Source organism: Macrosteles quadrilineatus, unplaced genomic scaffold (genome assembly GCF_028750875.1).
Source record: "Macrosteles quadrilineatus isolate MER2022 unplaced genomic scaffold, UCM_ALF_1.0 Scaffold_8__2_contigs__length_117827958, whole genome shotgun sequence".
NCBI classification, from domain to species: Eukaryota; Metazoa; Arthropoda; class Insecta; order Hemiptera; family Cicadellidae; genus Macrosteles; species Macrosteles quadrilineatus.
In genome coordinates, this window is record NW_026542601.1 from 34,035,030 (window position 1) to 34,055,052 (window position 20,023).

The following is a 20,023-nucleotide window of genomic DNA, read 5'->3' on the forward strand; positions in this document are numbered from 1 at the left end:
GAATGTCTTGAGCCGTATCTCGGTGGGGAATTGTGTTTATGCAGCTAAGAGGGGAGTTTTATGGCCATGTGATGGATGTCGTGGACGTACACACGCATACAACAGTGCTACCACCTTCAGAAAATGAAATATCCCTTACTACAAATATCCTTGTTCATATTGTTATAAAGCAATTCAGCTATTTGTCCAGTTCTTTATAGTGCAGTTGCAGTTCTACTGAATAGACATCAGCATTTTCTTTAGCCTTGTTATTTTTAACCCCTTAAGACCAAGTTCGATTTAAAGTCACAACTACAACATAAAGTCACAACATAAAAATAGCAAGTTAAACGCACAATACACACTTAAAATTTGTTGAAACGCGCTGAATTCATCAACAGTTAGTTTTGTTTTACTGTATATACAATTAAAAATAACAACGTCGAAAAGGTTTTCATGAGGGAATTTTCCTCATACTGTCAAATAGTTAATATCTTTGAATGTATGAATGAGTTTTTATCATGATAAAAAATACGCTGGCTGTATTTATCATGTTGTGCAGAGGAAACACGATAGCTGCTGCCTTGTTTCCTTTTGTTAATCTGCATGTTTAATAATACGAATATGCTATTAGTTTGGACATCGGTTTACAATAACAAGAAAAGTAAATTGTTAAAGTAAAATTGTCTTGAGTTATAATTTTACATGCGGAAATACAGATTGCTAAATTATTTCATTGAAAGAAAAGTCGCTCGAGCGATCATAGTGGGCCTAACTACTGTATCTGAAAGTTTGATCCATACATCTAGCGTTATGGCTCCGCCCTTTATACAATTATTAAATGGGTCCCTAATTGATTTTCACCCCTTGTTGTTTTGCTTTATTACGTACTTTAAGGCGTGTCCAACCCGTACTGTTTGATAGTGGGAAACCTATACGTTTAAAATGTTTTGTTTTATTAGTTTGAACCCATGATCAGTAAACGTATTTAAGTTTTAAAATATAAATATAAATATGTAAAATTTGAATACACATTTTTGACAAATAAAGCAAATTATCGCTTGCATTTCCGTGGTAGGTTTACAATATAGAGACAATTTTCTTCGCTTAAGACTACAACATTTTGAATTTCTCGGCCGAGGCTTTATAACATGGCTAGTTGTCATTGGTGATTGGCAGGATTTGAACTCGGTTCTCATGAACAAAACCTCGCGCTCCAACCATCAAATCAACCGCACCTCTGTTTTAGAGGGAGACCAGTAATATGTGGTAATATGCCGTGGATTAATTCTCTGAATTTACTTATCAACAACAAACAAGTTTGTAACTAAAGGAACGCCTTCATACTATCTGACGCTTTCTCAATTCACCTGTGTGTTGCGAAGACATGATTGTGATTCGCAGGCGTTATTAATAAACTGTTAGGTCTACTGTCTGTAATATAGCCAAACCATTGAATATTGGATACTGGATATAGAGTATAAACCCAAGGATCCGGTCAAAAGTGTTATTTAAGTTTTGGTAATTCTATCGAGTATGTTTTATATTTTTGTAAACAATTATATGTTTGAGGATGTTTTTGTCTTTCGATTTTCAATTAATATCAACCTGCTGCTCCTATCGGTATTTCAAGGACAATTACTTTTTTCATATTAAAAAAAAATCGATTTTATTTCAAACTTTCACACAGGTAAATAAAACAGTTGAAATACAATTTATTCGTAATAACAAGCGGGCCAGTGTCGAAAATAAAAATCGTATTGCCATCGGTACTAAGTTATTTAGTGTAGTTTGAAAGAACAGATCTTTTGTTTTATATTAGACTTATAACCCTAAACACACGGATTAAGCCACTACTGTATGGTATTTAACATTATATAGAACTATTTTTGACTCAAATCACTTTTGACGGAATCGGAAAGTATTCGATGCTAGTAAAATGAATGAATATGCTCGAATTAATTGTGTGCTGTATTTTGATGGACAACAGGCTATTCATGATAGAAAAGTAACTAATTTAATGTAATAGTATATGCATTACATTTGTGCATTATAGGATTTTACTTGTTTCTAGTCATATTGTTTTACACATTAGGCTACTTCAGGCTAGGCAGAGGGGGTCGTGGTATAATATAATAACTTGGATACAATTTATTGGCGATCGGCGGGATTTGGACACACGCACTACCACTAGACCAGCTAGGTCTCCCACATGTAAGTGATGTAGGCAAATGAAATTACAATTTTGCAAGTCGGTGGTTCAGTCGTTATAGCTTGACCATGGCAATGATATCGCGGGTTTGATGCCCCACAAACGCCAATAAACTTGTACTGTTTCTCGACTCTCATCTTGTTTCCAATGTAATTGATGTATCAATGTTTCGTTTAAATGTTTTACTCAAAATGTTATTTATAGGCCAATGTGTCACAGTTAATCGTCCGTGTATCCCCATCCCATTTTCTATAGTCTATTGTCTACAGTAGGATACTCCCAGGTGTCAGGTTGATCTACGACTGAGGATAACTAAGAGACAAAATCGCAGTATATCTGTATTGGACAATGGTACTCTGTCGGGGTCACACCAGTTGCGCATCGGAATCAATCCTAATCCCTTAGACTAGGTTATAGGCTTAGAATAAATACACATATATATTTATCAACAGGCAAGCATGTTTCTGTAAAACCTTTTTTCTCAACTCGTGTACATCGCAGGGAAAATCTATGCATTAGAAAGATATTTAGCTGTAGGTGTGCAGAATCCCTTTATAGGCCTAAAAGGCTAAAAAAAGTGAATTTAAAATTTGAAAAAATTAACACGGGCCTTATGGGTTGCCATTATAAGTAAGTAGAAGTAGAGCCTCCCACTTATGATTCGTGAAAAAAATGATCGACGTAGACTAACTTATCAAATTGTGTAAGTAACTGCAAACTGATTTGAAGACAATTAAAGTGCAGTATCTTTCGGTGATAGATAACTCTGTAACTTTGCCAGACAAGACAGTGAGTGATATATGGCTAGACAGACTTGGTTAATCGTTGGCCCATTCGTGAGTCATGGACTGATAGAGTAATCTTCATTATCAAGGTCTATTATACTATTAGCCTTGGCCCCACTGTTTGAATGTAACGGTCAGGCGGTTATTTGTTTTGTTTGGATGTGTTTGTTTACATTCCGGATATTTAATTTGCGAGGGAGGGTCAAATTTTTGAAAAAGAGTGTGAAAGTTATTATTTGTATTGTTCATTTGTATCTGAAATGTGGTTGCTTAAATTTTCATTTTGAAACATAATACCCCCGCCGCAGCAAACCTGCAGACTAAGCGAATTTCTATTGACCTGATTGGATTTACACTAAAATGCCTCCATAAAAATAGCACATTTATTTCCTATTTAAATAGAATTAGTTTATCAAGTACCTTAGGTTTGCTGCAACAGGGAGGGTAAAAAAGATTTTTTTATAAAATGATAATAGTTTAGTAAGAAATAAAATTATTTTCCAAAATCGATCAAAATATGTTCATAAACAAGCAAACTACAACAGTTGACTTATTCTCCATAAGAATAACATGGGAATTTTAAAATTACAATTTTTTTGAATGTTCTCCGTAACAATTCGGCGCATAATAACGCTTCAATATACTAAATTATTTGTTTTTTTAAGCTCTACAAATTGGTTTGAAAAGAAATTGTGAAATTTTGTGTTTTTAGGGGCAAAAATGGGAAAAACCTATTTTTACCCCATAAAACCCCCTATAAACCCCCGTTCCCATAGTCCAATCATGCTGGTTCGCGAACTCATTCAAGTTTATCCCGCCTTACACCTTCAAACCAAATTTTATCAAAATCGGACAAAAATTACTCAAGTTATCGTGCGGATGGACACATATATATATATATATATCTCTATATATAGATATATACAAATTTGAACGAATGGTGTTCTGGCCTCTGGGGACATCAAAATGAAAAAGTAAATCGGTCCCGGGCTTAGGTCTTACCATGAGACCTACGGTAATAGCTACTTCCCTATAAGGAAATTCGCTAATAATGGTGTTTCTATCTTGCTGGATGCCTGAGTGCTCGCCTTGTAACAAAAGGTTGTCGGTTCGATCCTGACATAAATCAAAATCCTTTTGAAGGCTCGAAATTGGACCTATCAGTTTTTGATCATTGGGATGGTAATAAATGATCCTGCCTAAGAAACAGCTGATCTTAGCCAGTGAAAAAGCTACACCTATTCATCACACCCATTCAATCATATTCGGCTTAAAACACTGACCAATATGTGCGTCATTGCCTTTGAAAAATTTATTGGATTTCGCTAACTGTGGTAAATATATGTAGTATATTCGTGATACTTATTCTTGATGTTAAGTCATTTATCTATGAAACTAAAATAATGAAGCCTCTAAAAGCTATTTTGTAAGAAAAGTTCCATTTTGGTCAATTAATATGCACGATACTTTATAATGTTACTGGTGTCTTAATTGACAACGGTATGAATTCAACCTAAGTCAAACACAGGGGGGAAACTTCGTCAAGAGATAGGTCTCCATGTGCTTCTGTTAATACACAAACTATGAGCATACATAATCGCCTTGTGAGCCCAAAGTAAAAAGAAACACACTATAATGACACTCGCGTGTTGGAAATGACAAAGTCAAAGTCAAATCAGGAGTTCAGAGTCAGACCAACTCGAAGTGACAAAAATAACTCCCCCTCAAAACTCTCAGTCCTCCTGCGACTTCGCTCGTGTCCATAAGAACTGAGTTTTTACACCTCTTTAAACCCTGTGCTGAGTGATTTGGATTCATGGACATTTTATTACTGTAGAAGCATTGTTGGTAGTTTTGTAAGTAGCAATTTTTCTTCTTTTTTTCACTGTTTGTATTTCTTTTAGATTTGGTAAAATGAATTGCTTGTAAGGTTGTGGTGTTTAAGTGCCTATGTGTGCTTTTTCATTGACTCTGAACTCTGAAAGTACGCTTTTATCTTTTTGTAAAATCCGGAGTTTTTATATGCTTGTTTGATGCCGGCAACGCTTGAGATTTTTGATATACCTAACTGTTTTGTTCCTATTTTAGAAATAATTCTATGGTGTGAGCTTTAGTCCTTGGTTGTAGTAGGACAAGAGGACAGAGGACAAGTTAGTAGCAGTTAACTTGTGTTTAATCGTAATGATTTAAAATGAGCTAAACAAATAAAATAAAATATGTCTGCGCTTTCGAGCGTTGCCGGATTTAAATTTATTGGAGTCTTTATTGGAGTTTTCTTCAGCAGGTGATCCATGACTCGTATTGATGATAAAGGGAGTATGTTTTGTCGTTGGGTTCAAACAAATTCTGAGGTAAGTAATCGTCTTGTGGTCCTACATTCGTCTCAAATAAAGAAGTTTTTTAATTTGCTCAAATTATATTTTGTAATATACGAGTATTATTCAATGCGTTAAAGTACAGGTTGGAAATCAATTAAAACTTCATAGCAACAGGTACTTTACCATTTCCCTACTATGGAGATTAAACAGATTTGCCATTAAATGCACTTCCAAAACCACTAAAAGTAGTCATTTTACGTTCTTTGTCCATATAAACAACCAAGTTTTTTCTTTGGATCGAATATGTGACATTTGACTTTTATCGTTCAGTTATCAGCAAGAGCTAGACATAAGCTGGTCTGTTGACTGTTGAGATTTAGTTTGTCAACAACTGTCTATTGTAATTATAAACCCACGTGAATACTCGCTTATGAGTTATGCATGGTTCTATAGTGGTATTCTTATTACGTAGAATTTGTTAATGTTCAATTTCTGAAGAAAGTAATCTAGGTAGTGTTTTTTGTCGATACTGAAAATACGAACGGTGATGTTTATTAATAGGTTTTGTGATTTGATATAAGTAAGTTGCTTTTTAATTATGGGTTTATATATATTTTACTTTCTTCAAAAACTTATTAATTACATTAGTTGGCACTACTTTATTGGCTTATCATTGTGCGAAGTACACCGGTTCGGCCAGATAATAAAATACAGGCATTTAACTTGCACTGGTTTATGAAATATCTCGAAGAATTCTGTGATATATCGAATATTGATCATATTCAATATACCGATACCATACCATATTACACCCGATTATGATAATTCACAGGATTGTATAATAACTAGGTTTGGCAAGAAAATGGCACATGATGTACCACAACGGGTGTATAATTAATATGATAACGTAGATTGCCTGTACCTGTAGAGGATATTTATGTTGGGTTTTTGCTGATTACCTAGACTTGTCAATTCGTGTAATCTGTAGATAACGATTAATATAATTTTATTATTTTCAACAGTTATTGGTTATCCGGAGGCTACAACCCCCAGATAACAGGTATACCTTATGACTTTGCTAATTTATGGCTGGTTTACATAAAACTAGTGCAGTTTTTGCAGGCTATTGGTTGATTGGCTTATAATTTACAAATTGAGGCAAATTATCGTACAAACCAATACATTGCGTGTTATCTGCTGGGTTGGTTTTGAGATAAATTTTTTCCAGGAATACAAACACAACACTCTTTATCCCCCCCCCCTTATTTTCTCCCCCCTTCTCAAATGAGTCAGAATGTCAGTTAGATTCGGGACGACGACGGTGCGGTCGGTTGTATCAGCTGATTGTTTAACAGTTTACGAATCTTCAACAGATTAATTTGTTCTGTTGTATGTTGTGTAGTTTCGTGTTATGTGCCCTTGAATAACCCAACCTAACTTGTTTAGTCCTGATTGCGTTGACTTGTGAATTTTCATTCAAACAAATACTTTTAGTCATGTTTTATTTTAGTTTTATTTGTGACTTGACATGACAGCATGTCGTAATTTAGTGGTAGTGTGTTTTTAAAGTGTGATTTTAGTTTTACAATCATCCATTTGTGTGTTTTTAAGACTATTGAAATGTTTAGTTCAATAACAACAAGATTTAGTCGGCAACGGTAAGTTTTTAAAGTTTTTTTTCACGCAAATAATATGAATATTAAAAGTACAATAATTTCATACAATATGATTAAAATCACCCTAAATTCACTGACATAGGCTCTATAATTTGTATACGTTGTAATTTTTTAAAGTAATTTATTAAATTTTTTAGTTTTGCATTTAGGTTTACATAATGTATAAAATGCGGACATATTACTACGTATATAACATTAATCTCTCACCATGCATAACACGTCAACATAAAAACTACTGTACATCTAAAACTCGTGTTATCTTTTTTAAGGTAAAATGTACTTAGTCGAAATTACTTTAGAGACAAACTCAATGCAGTATGTAGGTACTTTAGGTGAAGTTTTCAAATTTAAGTAAAAATTGCATGGGTATCTCCCTATGGATAAAAAACGTAGTCCCCCTAATTTATATACCTAATTGCTAATACGTTTGGTTCATAATAGACATGTTTTGAAATCTTTGATGATTTCAAATGTAAGTGCGATGAAAAAATAAGCAGTTTTAACCACGACTGGAAACACCTGCATTCTTTGACTAGATCTACCAGTAGCTTAGAGATATTTTGGCGTTTGACCATTTAAAATCCCCTGAAAAAAAGCCTTTTGGAGTTTTAACCTGATTTAAGTTTGTAATTACGACTTGTATACACTTTAAGCGAAACATTGTCGACTGCATTCAATGAGCAGGATTGCTAGTGTAGGATTCACAAGTCAGCGTGGGCTGGCTATGACATCATTGTGTCCACAAAAGGCCAGAAGTGAGGCCGAAGATTTATAACTATGTGACTGTTGTAGACTGAGGCTATTCGATTTACTTTAAGTGTATATACCTGTTTATCTAGATGTAGACACAGTATCTATTAGATTGTACAATCTGACGTCTGTTTTTATGTCCGTTTGAATTTGAGTACGCGCTGAGTTCGACCAAACGTTTTTATACCGTTAAGTACTACATGTGCCCTTTGATCTTACGTTGTTGTTTTTGTGTGAGAGCAAACATTGGTGCATAAATAGATCAAAACGCAACAGTATCTACATTTAGCCTAATACATCTTACAAAAATACCGTCTTTAGTTGATCCTAATGGCTGGCATGTGTCATCCTTATTTAGTGTTAAAACCTACTGTGTATGCTTTAATATTTAGTTACAATAGGACGAGTAATAGTTTTTAAATTAATATTTTAGTTTAATGCTGGGGAACAAAGTTTATACACTTTATAAATTTAATTACTCATAAAAAACATGGAATACCTACGTTGCTATTTTCTTCTTTTTAATAAGTAGCCTATTCTTATGTTGTTTCTTTGACGAAATCTATCCAGTCACTACTGGTCATCGATGGATACATGGTATAAAGGTATAAAGGTATAAAAATAAGTATTTTTAGCCTTTTTAACAGCTTTTATGATAGTAGGAAATACATTTTAGTATTATCTGGAGGTGTCAAATCAAATCAAATTATCCTTTATTCATTTAGTAGGCTACACAATATAGATGAAAAGTGTCAATACAATAATCGTGATATAACAAATATCTTAAAAATAATGTACAAGAGTCAGAGGAAAAAATCATTTACCTTATAACAGCATTTATTACATCCAAACGTAAATAACTGCTTTTTAAACGACTTGAGGGAAGCTGCAGATTTAATCGAAACAGGCAGGTTATTATAAAACTTAACACCAGAGTAGTGGGGAGAAGATTCTAAAGTTGAGGATTTGTGTTTAGGGTATAAAAGGCAGCTTTTGTGTCGGGTTTTATAATTATGACTGTTCGAACTAACAGAAAATTTAATTCGTTGCCCCTAACGGTAAATGAGAATTGACGCTTAAATGCTATTTTCGAATCAGCACGACGGACTAAAGTGATGACAGTTACGAAAGGTGATTCAGGTATCAAGTAATCAAATAAGGACCAAGACCTTGAAACAGTATGTAACCTGGCCGCTGGCCCATTGGCCTAGGCCTACTTATCCGTCCACGGGTCCCCTCATTCCTTCCCCCACAATAAAGTATAACCTCTGTAATGTCAGCTGCCGAACAGCTGTTTTTGGATCAAAACAGCTGTTTTGTTTTAACAATGGCTAATTGAACGAGGGGAAATCGTATAGTTTCTTTTAACGATTCATTTAGGGGGTTCGAAAGCGAATGGTTTTGTTTGTAAATTGTATGTTTTGTTATGAGTCTATGTATAGCAAAGAGGAGTGGGTTTTTACCATTTGACCCTTTGTAGCAAGTTTCTTTTATGTTTTTTTTTACCATGGGTTGAGTATAGCCTAATTCAGTGCTTCCCTCCGAGAGATATATATCCGAAAGTTTCTGTAAACAGAGATTTTTTTCAAATTTAAAATTATAACTTGGGTAGAGACATTTTACACTTTTGTTAGTAAGTATAGTAGTAACTGATATAGCTACTGAAGAAGGGGGGAATCGGGGACATCTTGAAAACATTAAAACGTTATTGATACTTAGTATTGCTCATCAGCTTACATGTTTTGTTGCAAAGACAACATTTTCAAAGCTTGCAACTTGTAAAAAAACAATTAAAACAAGGACGACACGAACGTAATAAAAATAAAATGGTACGAATACACACACAATTAGATAGTGTTATCATAATAATACTGATTTAGTCCGGCGTGACACAGGGTTGGTAGCAGACATGTAAACTGATGAGCAATATTAATCATTGGACCGGTACTGTGTTAACAAAATAGTCCAGGGACCAGAAACATGAATTTTGATTTCAATAAAAATTTTGTCGAAATACTTATTTGGCCAGAGAGGGGCAGTGAAACTTGAAACGTTAGGCAATGAAATTAAATGAAATGTCTTTATTGCTTTTAACATAGAAATAACATGCATTGCAATCGTCAAAATAACTTAAAATATAAAATAAGTAGCATATATCATTCAGTGCAAACCATGCAAAAACACTGACTTAAGTTAGAAAGAACAAAACCATGCTTTCTACTCTACAATGAAAGAATCCTGTTGAGGCAAAAAAACAAATTTACTTACACAATAGGCATACCTTCAACTTAATTAAACTTTTCAAGACTGTCTGGGCATTTATTAATAGGCCTAAGCCATTTTTAAAATTCCATTTTGAAGTGTTTACCTTCTAGTTTCTTTATGTTGTTTGGTAATCTATTGAAACAAATTGTTCCCTTGACATAAGGGCTATTCTCTGTCCTTTTGAACTGTCTTCTCACTCTGAAAAAATCATTACACTGCCTAGTGTTATGGTCATGTATTTGTTCCACTTTTGATCGTTATGTTACTTTCGCTTTTTTAACCCTTAAACCTACTCATTTTCTAAGCAAACTTTGACTAACATCACATGATCAAATGCTATTCAGATCCATTTCGTCACTTGGCTGTGTACTAATGAAGTCTTTTTAACCACCACTTGTTTAGCAGCCAAGCTTCATATTATACAATATGATTTGTAATGCATGTTTCATTTCCCTATTATATTTCACTGTGCTGAGTAATTACCAAGTTTTTAATCCAACATTTTTTCCGTAGCAAGCTGTGTCACACAGTATAATTTCAACTGCAAGTTCCTGTTTTCTACCTTTTTTTATAGTTTTTTTACTTTACAACCTTTGTCCACAGCAAGCTGCCGAAGACTGACAACGTATACTCGCCCTGCTCCCAGTTGTACGGCTGCACGCTGGCGCCTGGAATACCGCTGATACCAAACCTGTGTCGGCGGCCGCTGCGGTCAGCTGACGAGGGGTATGACTACACGACCTCGCGGACGTCCAGGTACACAAGGTACTCTCAGGACGACTCTCCGGACTTGACGGAACACAACAACTACATCAGTGAGTAACTGTGCCTCTAACTATACACATGCACATACATACATTGCATGTCGAAGGCAAGCATATCAAGTGCTTGTCAAAACCGTAACACCGTAAACACAAAAAAAATAGATAGGTAGGCTACTTTTAAGAGATATGAGATTCATTTTCTCCCAAGCTAGTATAGCTAACAGTTAAAGGTGTGTAATTCAAACACTTCAAGCGTCAAGTCTACCTAGCAGAGAAAACCTAAACTCTAAACATGTCTTGGAAGGTTACAGGTTACTATATAAAACAGGAAATTCTAGGGGGCGAATGGCAATAAGAGAATTATCTGTTTAACAAAAGTTTGTGTTACAGATACGATGTTGAACAACGGACACTCTGATCACAACAACACACAGTTGCTTGGACTGAACCTACCTCTGCCCAGACGCAGGATAGAGTTCAACGACTCCGGGCTTGACAGTGACAGCGAGATAGAGACCTATGACAACCACATCGGTGAGTTTTGGGATCTATTGACTTTTTTTTCTATCATTGGATTGAAATTATCACATTGCCACACCTGTAAACAGTACGCAAAATAGCTCAAATTTCCGCTATAGTCAATTCTGCTCGCTAAATCACCTTATTTCACTGGTTGGAGTTTCTATGATATACTAACATCCGGAATAACATAACCTAAATAACACTTGATATACAACTAAAAAGTTAATCTGTATGCTGTATGTTATAATAAGTTAATTAAGGTCATAGAAAAAATGTGTGTACGAGAGGCAATGAAGTAATTTGCGCTCTTAGTACACAATTAGCTTTTATATTATCTTTAAATGTTTATGGTAAATATACATCTAATAAACAACAATTGCATTTTTTAAATTTGATAACTTATGGTCTGGCAGTTTCAATATTGGTATTGTGTATTATTGAAACAAAATCAAACTTAGAACTGTTGTAACTTCATAGTCTTTGTCCAACATAGCTCCTTAACGTGTTTTCAAACAATTTGTGTGTGTGTTTACCCCATAGGTACAGTATTTCAATTTTTACCTTTTTTATTAAAACAACCCTGTTTTTTCTACTATCTTTGATCGAACTTCGAGGAATAACATCATTAATAGAATGCCAAACTAAATCTGGATCCAGAATCATCGCTTGGTTTTAAATCAAATCTACCCTAGATTTGATCAAACCACAACCATACTAATCCATAAGCAAGGTTATGGCACTTAGAATAATCTTAATATTCTATAATATAATACGATAATAATATAATTCTATAATATAATAAACCAGAAAATATTTTCTGGTTGGATCCTGTCCTGAGTATTTGATCTTTAATGCAGTATCGTTCAAACCATTCTTCCTCAATACTTAAAATTTTGGCAATGTAATAAAATTATATTAATGAATAAGTAGAACTGAACCGCAAATAGATTATTCCTTACACAAGGCCTACTCACTCTTGTAGGCTATTGAAATCCACACGTGCGAATAATGTTTTTGGCCTTCTTTGGTCTCTATTATGGCCATAATTTCACTTGATTTCCTAGGGCTCAATTCAATGATAATTACAATGATTGTTCATCAATTTCTATATGTAAATATAACATTTAAAATATTTTATACATTTCATCAAGCAAAATATTTTCTGTTGTAGGTTACACCAAGACACAGGTACATAGTCAGAATCACGTGACCTGGTTTAGCTGGATACTCACAATTGTGACTACTATTGTGACCACAGTCGTGACCACGGTCACAGAAACCATACAACTGAGACAGACCAAGCAGTATGACACAGTGGATAGTAAGTTTGAACATATTTATGGTTTTGTATTGGGTGTTATTTAACCCTCCGAGTGTTATGTGTCGTAAAAGCGACTCATAACACATCCCCTGTAGTGTTATGTTGTCGCTTTTGCGACTCACAAACACTGTTTACGGCGACGGCTCCGGGACTGACTGAATCGGATTGAACTGGATTGAGTTAGGTATAGTTTTTTTCAGCAGATTCAGAGCTTTCTCCTGATGTCTGCGTCTATACACTTTTCATTTTAGTTCCGAAAATATTGTAGCAGACAGCTGACGTGCATATTTGTAAACAGCTTGTTTAACCTCGCACCGATGACTGATGTGTTTTATTACGTTTATCATTGTTTTAGTGTTAAAAATCAAAAGTAGTGATATACGTGGTGCATTATAAGAAGATTTAAGTGATTTTGAAGGGCTGGTTGATGATCCTGAAGAAGTAGGTAGTGATATTCACAGAAGAAAACTAAACATTCAGTTTCAAGCAAGAAAATTTTTTAAAATTTAGAATTATACGAATTATTTTTTGTTTTCCTATACATTTTTCTACCTCCCATCTAAATTAACCTTTTTCGCAACTCGAGTCTACGCACAGGCCCTGCCTATGTAGACTTTTTCCTTTGTTATAGAAGGTATTTTTTTTTGCACATTTTTCGTTTTATTTCTACAGAATATAATTTTTCTTTTGTTATCTAGTTAGTAATGTTTGCTGTATTATATTTAAGTAAAACAAAAAATACAATGTAATTATATGTATATAATTTATGGGAAATAAAATATTATTTCATTTCATTTCATTTCATTTCATATTGATGTAAATTATCAGCCAGATTCCTAGCTATGGTTGGGCTATGCATTCTTAGCTAAACGCTATGTACCGAAATCTGTTTTTTGCCCATAACTTATTTATTTGCAAACCTACTTCCTTATGTTATTATATTTTTGGAATCCTCATAAAATTCTGAACCAAGTGGCTATTTTAAAATTTTTGTAGACCTATAAATTATAATAATAATTTATTGAGTGCAAACATAAATTTTTTTCATTTATTTTATAATCTTTGAGAAATGTTAACCCCACAAAAATTGTTGAACATTTTTTTGTAATGTTTTATATGTTACATTGAAGCCCATAATTTTCCAAACAAAATGATATATAAAACAGTATACTTTACATTGTTTTTAAGTTTCTAAGATACATTTTAATAAAACCCTGCGATTGCGCAATGAATGGGTGAACATTAAGAGTAAGACCAAAACTAGGGACACTTGGAGGGTTAAAAAAATAAAAAATATACCCTGGCTTAGCAATATTTTATGAATCTTGAATGGGAAGAGTTATATTGAAGCTACAATACTTTAAAAACAGTTTTAGTATCAACACTGGACAGATTAGAAAATCATAGAGTGCTTAGTTTTTCAAAATTTACTTTTAGGTCTTGATTGATTAAGCTTAGCTTTTCTTAGCTTTTCCTTACCGGAAGGAGTACTTTTCTTACTTTATCTTTGGACCAACGAGTACTGCAAAATTAAGTGATAGGGCTGGTATGGTATCATACCAATACAACATACAATATACAATCATTGTAAATTGTTGGGGATAGTTGTTACACAGCTTTTCCGTCCTTGTCTGTACACAATGCCAGTACATAGTTTATTTAGTAAATTTTAAAGCCTATGTTAATTATTACTTTATAGGATTGATTGTTTATTTTGAATTTGCCGCCCCTAGCGGTAGCTGAGGTCAGTACTGCTTATCAGTCCAGTTACCTTCAATTTTTGAATTTAAATCATTGTATTAGTGGGGAGTGCTGGGTCCGTTTGCATGGCTCCTGTGATAATACGGGAGTTAAATTGTCCAGATCATAAATTCTAGACTAAGTTTTGCACAGCTTATTCCTCCTGAATTACCGTAACATACCAATTTATGTATTATGGGTACTAATATGTATATTCTGGTTTGCATGTAAATGGTTATTTTTTCTGAACATCCATTTTGGAGTTATATTAGAGCTCCTCTTGTTTCACGGGTCAACCTGGTGACCCTCTTGGTGCTGATTTTTAAATCTGGAAGTATTCCTAAATTCACCAATAACTATATTCAATTGGCCACCCTAGAATAACACAAAAGATACGCTCCAGACTTTAAGTACCTGCACTTTACTATACTTTCTGATTGTTTTACCACAACAATGCATACCATACAATTTGTCAACTCCTCGCTCCTGCTTTTCTCTCTGCAACCACGTTCGTCCTACTAGCTGTATGAAAAAAAATTCACATTCATAAACATTTAATCAGCAAGTCAAACATGTGTATTATAGGGTAGCCAGCCTCAAACCAAATGATTATGTTGGTAAGTCCTGACTCCAAACTGAGTGCAAGGAAGCCTACTACCTGACTATATATTTGAAATGTTCTGGAAAATTCCATTAAGTTTATCTGTACTCTGAATTCTATGCAGTTTCAACTTGCACTTTTTTTGGTTCTATACTTTCTAACTCAACGAAATGCACTACACACTAAAGTTTTTATCTTTGTTTAGGTTAAATCACCTTAAGCTGTTACCAAATATATTTATCTAGCTAAGATATGGAAACAGAAAATATGTTTAACACCCAGAATCCTGTGTTACGTACATGTACATAACGGTGGTTCTGTTACAGCAAGAGTTCCGCTGAAGCAGACAACAGATGTGTCGTGGTATCAGTATCCTGTATTGTGGCTTTACAAGATGGCGTTGGCAGTACAGAAAGCTGACGTATGGCTGCTGTGGAAGGTTAGTACTGGTAGCATTGCCTTTTTGGATAGGGCAGATATCCCGACCTGAAGAGGTTACGTTTCCCTTCAAACAGAACATAGTCGAGTGAGCGGCTCAAGAGTGTGCTACAATTGAGCTTCTATTTACCATAACCATTGACTTTTGGATATTGGATTAGACAGACATATTATCTATATGGACCGCCAGTTGCCACTTTTTTATTAAAAAAGAACATACTTGAATGAGACAGTCACAAATTGCGCCAGTATCTAAAGTTCTATTTTCTACCTTTGGTTTGGACCTAGCATTTACTTTTAGATACATAAAAAGACATTTATATGAACCTCCTAAAGCCCAATTTTTAATAATCGAGCATGCATCTAGGTAAATGGGCGCTGCTGTCAAAAATCAATTTTCTCCTTAAGTTTCTGTTAGCCTACCATGTTATTTGATTTCACACAGAAGATGCAGTAGTTTACAATAATTAGTTCTTTTAGTCTGGCTTGGTTAAAAAGTTGGCATATTGATATTCGACAGTAATCAAAAATTTACATAAACCATACTCCAAATCGCTCGCATCCGTGGCTCAGTTCACCTGTAGCAACCTCGCAAGGGAAGGGCAGAAAACTCAATAACGAATGCAGCTAGTAGAAAATTCAACACTTAATTTATTATGTTAAATGAACAAAGTGATTTTTTATAAGTTACTATCAATTAAAAATGTAACCTATGTAAAAGTGATTTAAGTGGACATGCCAACTCCCACGGACACCTGCGGGGGAGGGAAAGATAGCACGTAACCGCGGCTCACTGACTCTTCAAATCCTATTGACTGGCTACCCCCAGTTTCGGCGGTCCTACACGTCACACGGAATGATGACACATCATGTCAGCAGAACAATCAGGCCATACATTCCATGCCACGATCCAAACAACCGAACGTGATGTCGCAATCGATGTACTCAATACTTTGTGACACTCAATAAAACCCCAAATAAATTGCAAGACAATGCTGGCTAGCGGAGTTGCGACACGCTTCCACTGACCGATTGCCAATATTAAGGGCAATAGCCAAAACTGGGCTTTGGGATCAAACTAAAAAATACAGTCAATAACTGCCTGACCATCACACACCTACGTTAATCAATTGATATCCTAACATCAATCACAGCTTTGTATGCCACACTATTGGTGCTTCAATTTAAGTATGTTCATTTATATTCTAGAACTTGCTAATCCTTATCATGAAAACAATTTAAATTCAATGGAATGTCTAGTTTTATCCATAACCAAAGTCCTGACCATGACTAGTTATTGGTTTAATTTACACTAAATTATTTTCAGGTCAACTCCCTACTTCAAGTGGACAAATGGGGAACTTCACAACAGAGAAGAAAATGGGCCTTGATACTTCTATTGATTCCTATCATACTTTGGGCAGGTTAGTATTGAGTCTTTAATTAATTATTTGTAAATATTTTTTTTAGTTAACTTTTCGTCAACATTTTTCGTTTGTGTTGTCTTGGCTGAAGTTTATTACTAAAAATAAGTGTTGAATGCTTTACCAGTAAAATTAATTAGGGGTCTGCGGGCCAGACTTTTACTTTGGGTGGGGTGGGGTAAAAGATTTTGGACCTCGGGTATCAAACCAAAATCGGGTTACTATGAAAAGTAACTTATTGATTTTAAAACATTTTAATTGCTATACAAACAATTGGTTGGTATAATATTGTACATTATCTCCCCCTATATCACAATGAATCATGAACATCTTTTGCGGACACATCGAAATTGAAAACTTCTTCAGCGGATATTGCGAAATCAACGACGTTGGTTAGATCCAACTCAAAGACATCAAGGACCCGCAGATCCTTAAAAACAAATTTTTTATTCTATACAACAACATAATTTTTTAGATTTAAAAATTGCTAACTCAATAACAGTAATTAAATCTAAAAATCTCTTGAAATATCAAGTTTGTATAAGCTACTTGATCAGTTAGCATAATTCACATCACTACCTCATGAGATTTTGTTAAATAATTTTACACCAATGTGCTTTTTCATGAATTAAAAAAAGTCCCCCAAATAACTATTTTGTTATCCCGTTTGATAAGTTTCTTTTACCCAAATTACCAAACAATCAGTTCAAAAATATCACATGTACTGGACGACAAACTGTTGTTTTTCCACAGTTATTGATAAGCAAGTGAACATGATAATGCAAACAACAATAAATCAGATACATAAATAAGCGTCTAACTTATTAATATCAGGTAAGTAATTAGTATTGATTTTTTGCAGGTTTACTCTCTGCTAAATTTTCCTTTCCTTCAAAAGACACAGTTGAACGTGTGTTCAACATTTCCAATTGGGAATACACAATGTTTTCACCCGTAGACTCGATATTTTAGTGTTGACTATTTACTGCAGTACACGGTTTTTTTACGAGCTTTAAGTATATTATTTAACATTGTAAGGTATAAAATCAAATTTAGTTACAATACAATTTGGTTAAAATGGAATTTTGTGTAGTGCAGTAAACTTGGTCATGTTTGTGTTTTCTTAAATCTTTTGTTAAGAATTGGTTGTTAGTTTGTGAGAAAAATATTTTTTAAGATTTTAAGAAATGTTTGGTACTGTTAGACCATTCAAAAGTCGAAAATTATAAGAAAAGCACAATTGTTAGTGAGATTTTTCTTTGATCGGTAAAAACAATTGTTTAAATATAAAAAAGGGATTGGTTTTTTTTAATGTAGGGAACAATTAGGTTCTTTTGTTGAAATTAATTGTCAATAAATGTAAATTTATGATTATTGCATACTAATATATGAAAATTCACAATAGGCTATATCATAAGCTTTGGGGTAAGAGGCATTCTCTAAAAAGATTTTGTCATGAGATGAATAAATGACAGGAAAAATATATTATAGCATTGACTATAGTCTATACATTCTAACCAAGAATTGGTGTTTATTTATTTATTTTATATTTTCTTAAGCTATGTGTGCTAACATTAGAATAGTATTATTTTAATCTACAACTTTGATAATCTTTACTAATTGATATATTTTTTCTTTGCACATAAATAAATGTGTTTGTTTAAAATAACCGTGTAACTTTGGCAGTAATAAGTTTGAATTTATTTTTTGTTAAAATCAAACATAGAGAATGGATAAGTTTTTTTACAACATTAGAAGGTTTAATTTTTACTCTTTGTAAATGCCTTACCAAAAACATTGTAAGACTTGAAACTTTGAAGACTGCTTTACAATTCCATTTACAATTAAGCATGTTTGTACTGTTTTCTGTAGATTGTATCTGTTAAACTTATTTTTCTTTTCTCAGAGTGCCATGTTTATTAGAATTATATGTACACCAAAGGTATAGTTTTGTCACATTCCAACATTATGTAGCTGTAGCAGGTAGTTATTACAGTTTTACATCAAATCAAATCAAACACACATCACACAACACTATTCATATTATGTAAAAACTATGTTTGTTTTAATTTTAAAGTTTTATAAATTATAATATTTTGCTGTTCAAGCTTTATTTAGTAAACAAATAGGTTTTAGATTCCCAGTGCAATTTTCATTCTATTGAAAATAAAAATAATTTGGTTATAAACTCTAAACACTTTTAAAAAGTTCTACACAATTTTTTCCTTTAAAAGGATAAGTCAAGCCTAATTTATGAATTGGAAAAATAATAAAATTCATTCTGTAGTAGTCATTTTTAATAAACAGTGATTTGAAAAAATAATTATTTTTAATTCGCCTATAAATTAGAAAAGTAGGTAATAATGTGATGAGCAAATTTTATAATCATATTACCATAGTATTAGTTTACCATTTATAGGTGACATATTCAACATTTATATTTATATAAAGTTAAGCTTATTAACATCACAAAGCTTTAACACAGCTTAGCTTACACTTATTATTGTTAATCTTGGTGCTTTTTCCCTTATGGTGCCTACTAGTATATAAGTTTATACTATTTTATATCCAAAGATAATTGTTATTTTTGTGGAATTAAAAGAACTAACAATATCTTGGTACTTATTTCCCCCAGAAAGTATATTAATAGGCTATCAGACATAGGTTATAACTATAAGTCATACCAACAAATCTCAATAATCAAACCATAAAACAAGCATTGATGTGTTTAATACCACTTTTTCAAAGTCAATACTCAATACCTAATAATTTTTTCCTAACTAAAAAGTCCTTAATCTTTGACAAAAGGTTGCTAAGGCTGTATAAAATGTATTTTGTAATTCTGTGACTTAAAGGTGTATTTATTTTGTGATTGTGGTTCAAGAATTGGGAGCAGGCAGTTTCAAAAGTATGGGTGGCAGACTTGGGTTGTTTCTTTTTTACAAGCAAACCCAAAACACATGAAACACTTATTGACTTAAAATAACATACTATATAGTTTGCACATTGCAAATAACATTGTAATAAACTTATTAATAACCAGGGTGTCTAGTGGTTCGGGAAACGGGAAAGACTCAAAATCTTTTACAGCATTTTAGGACAAAAATGTCCTGTAGATTGTGTATAAATTCCTCAGAGGATCATTCTGCAATATTGAAATAATTGCTGCCAATAGTCTATGACCCGCCTTGTCCCCCAAGTCAGTCCATAACGGCATTCTGTTGGTTC

The 20,023-nt window shown here is 33.5% G+C and overlaps 1 protein-coding gene across 4 annotated transcripts in view; it reads left to right on the forward strand.

Moving 5' to 3' along the window:
- The window catches only part of LOC128999399 (uncharacterized), a 71,997-nt gene that overhangs the window by 31,540 nt on the left and 20,434 nt on the right, over positions 1–20,023 (forward strand). The window contains exons 1-7 of one of the 4 annotated variants that reach the window (XM_054425889.1): positions 4,815–4,832; positions 5,258–5,327; positions 10,589–10,800; positions 11,140–11,283; positions 12,443–12,592; positions 15,260–15,372; positions 16,699–16,795. In XM_054425889.1, the coding sequence (XP_054281864.1) occupies positions 5,281–5,327; positions 10,589–10,800; positions 11,140–11,283; positions 12,443–12,592; positions 15,260–15,372; positions 16,699–16,795 (763 nt within the window). In that variant the 5' untranslated portion in view covers positions 4,815–4,832; positions 5,258–5,280. The other 3 variants (XM_054425892.1, XM_054425890.1, XM_054425888.1) reach the window with 3 other exon arrangements.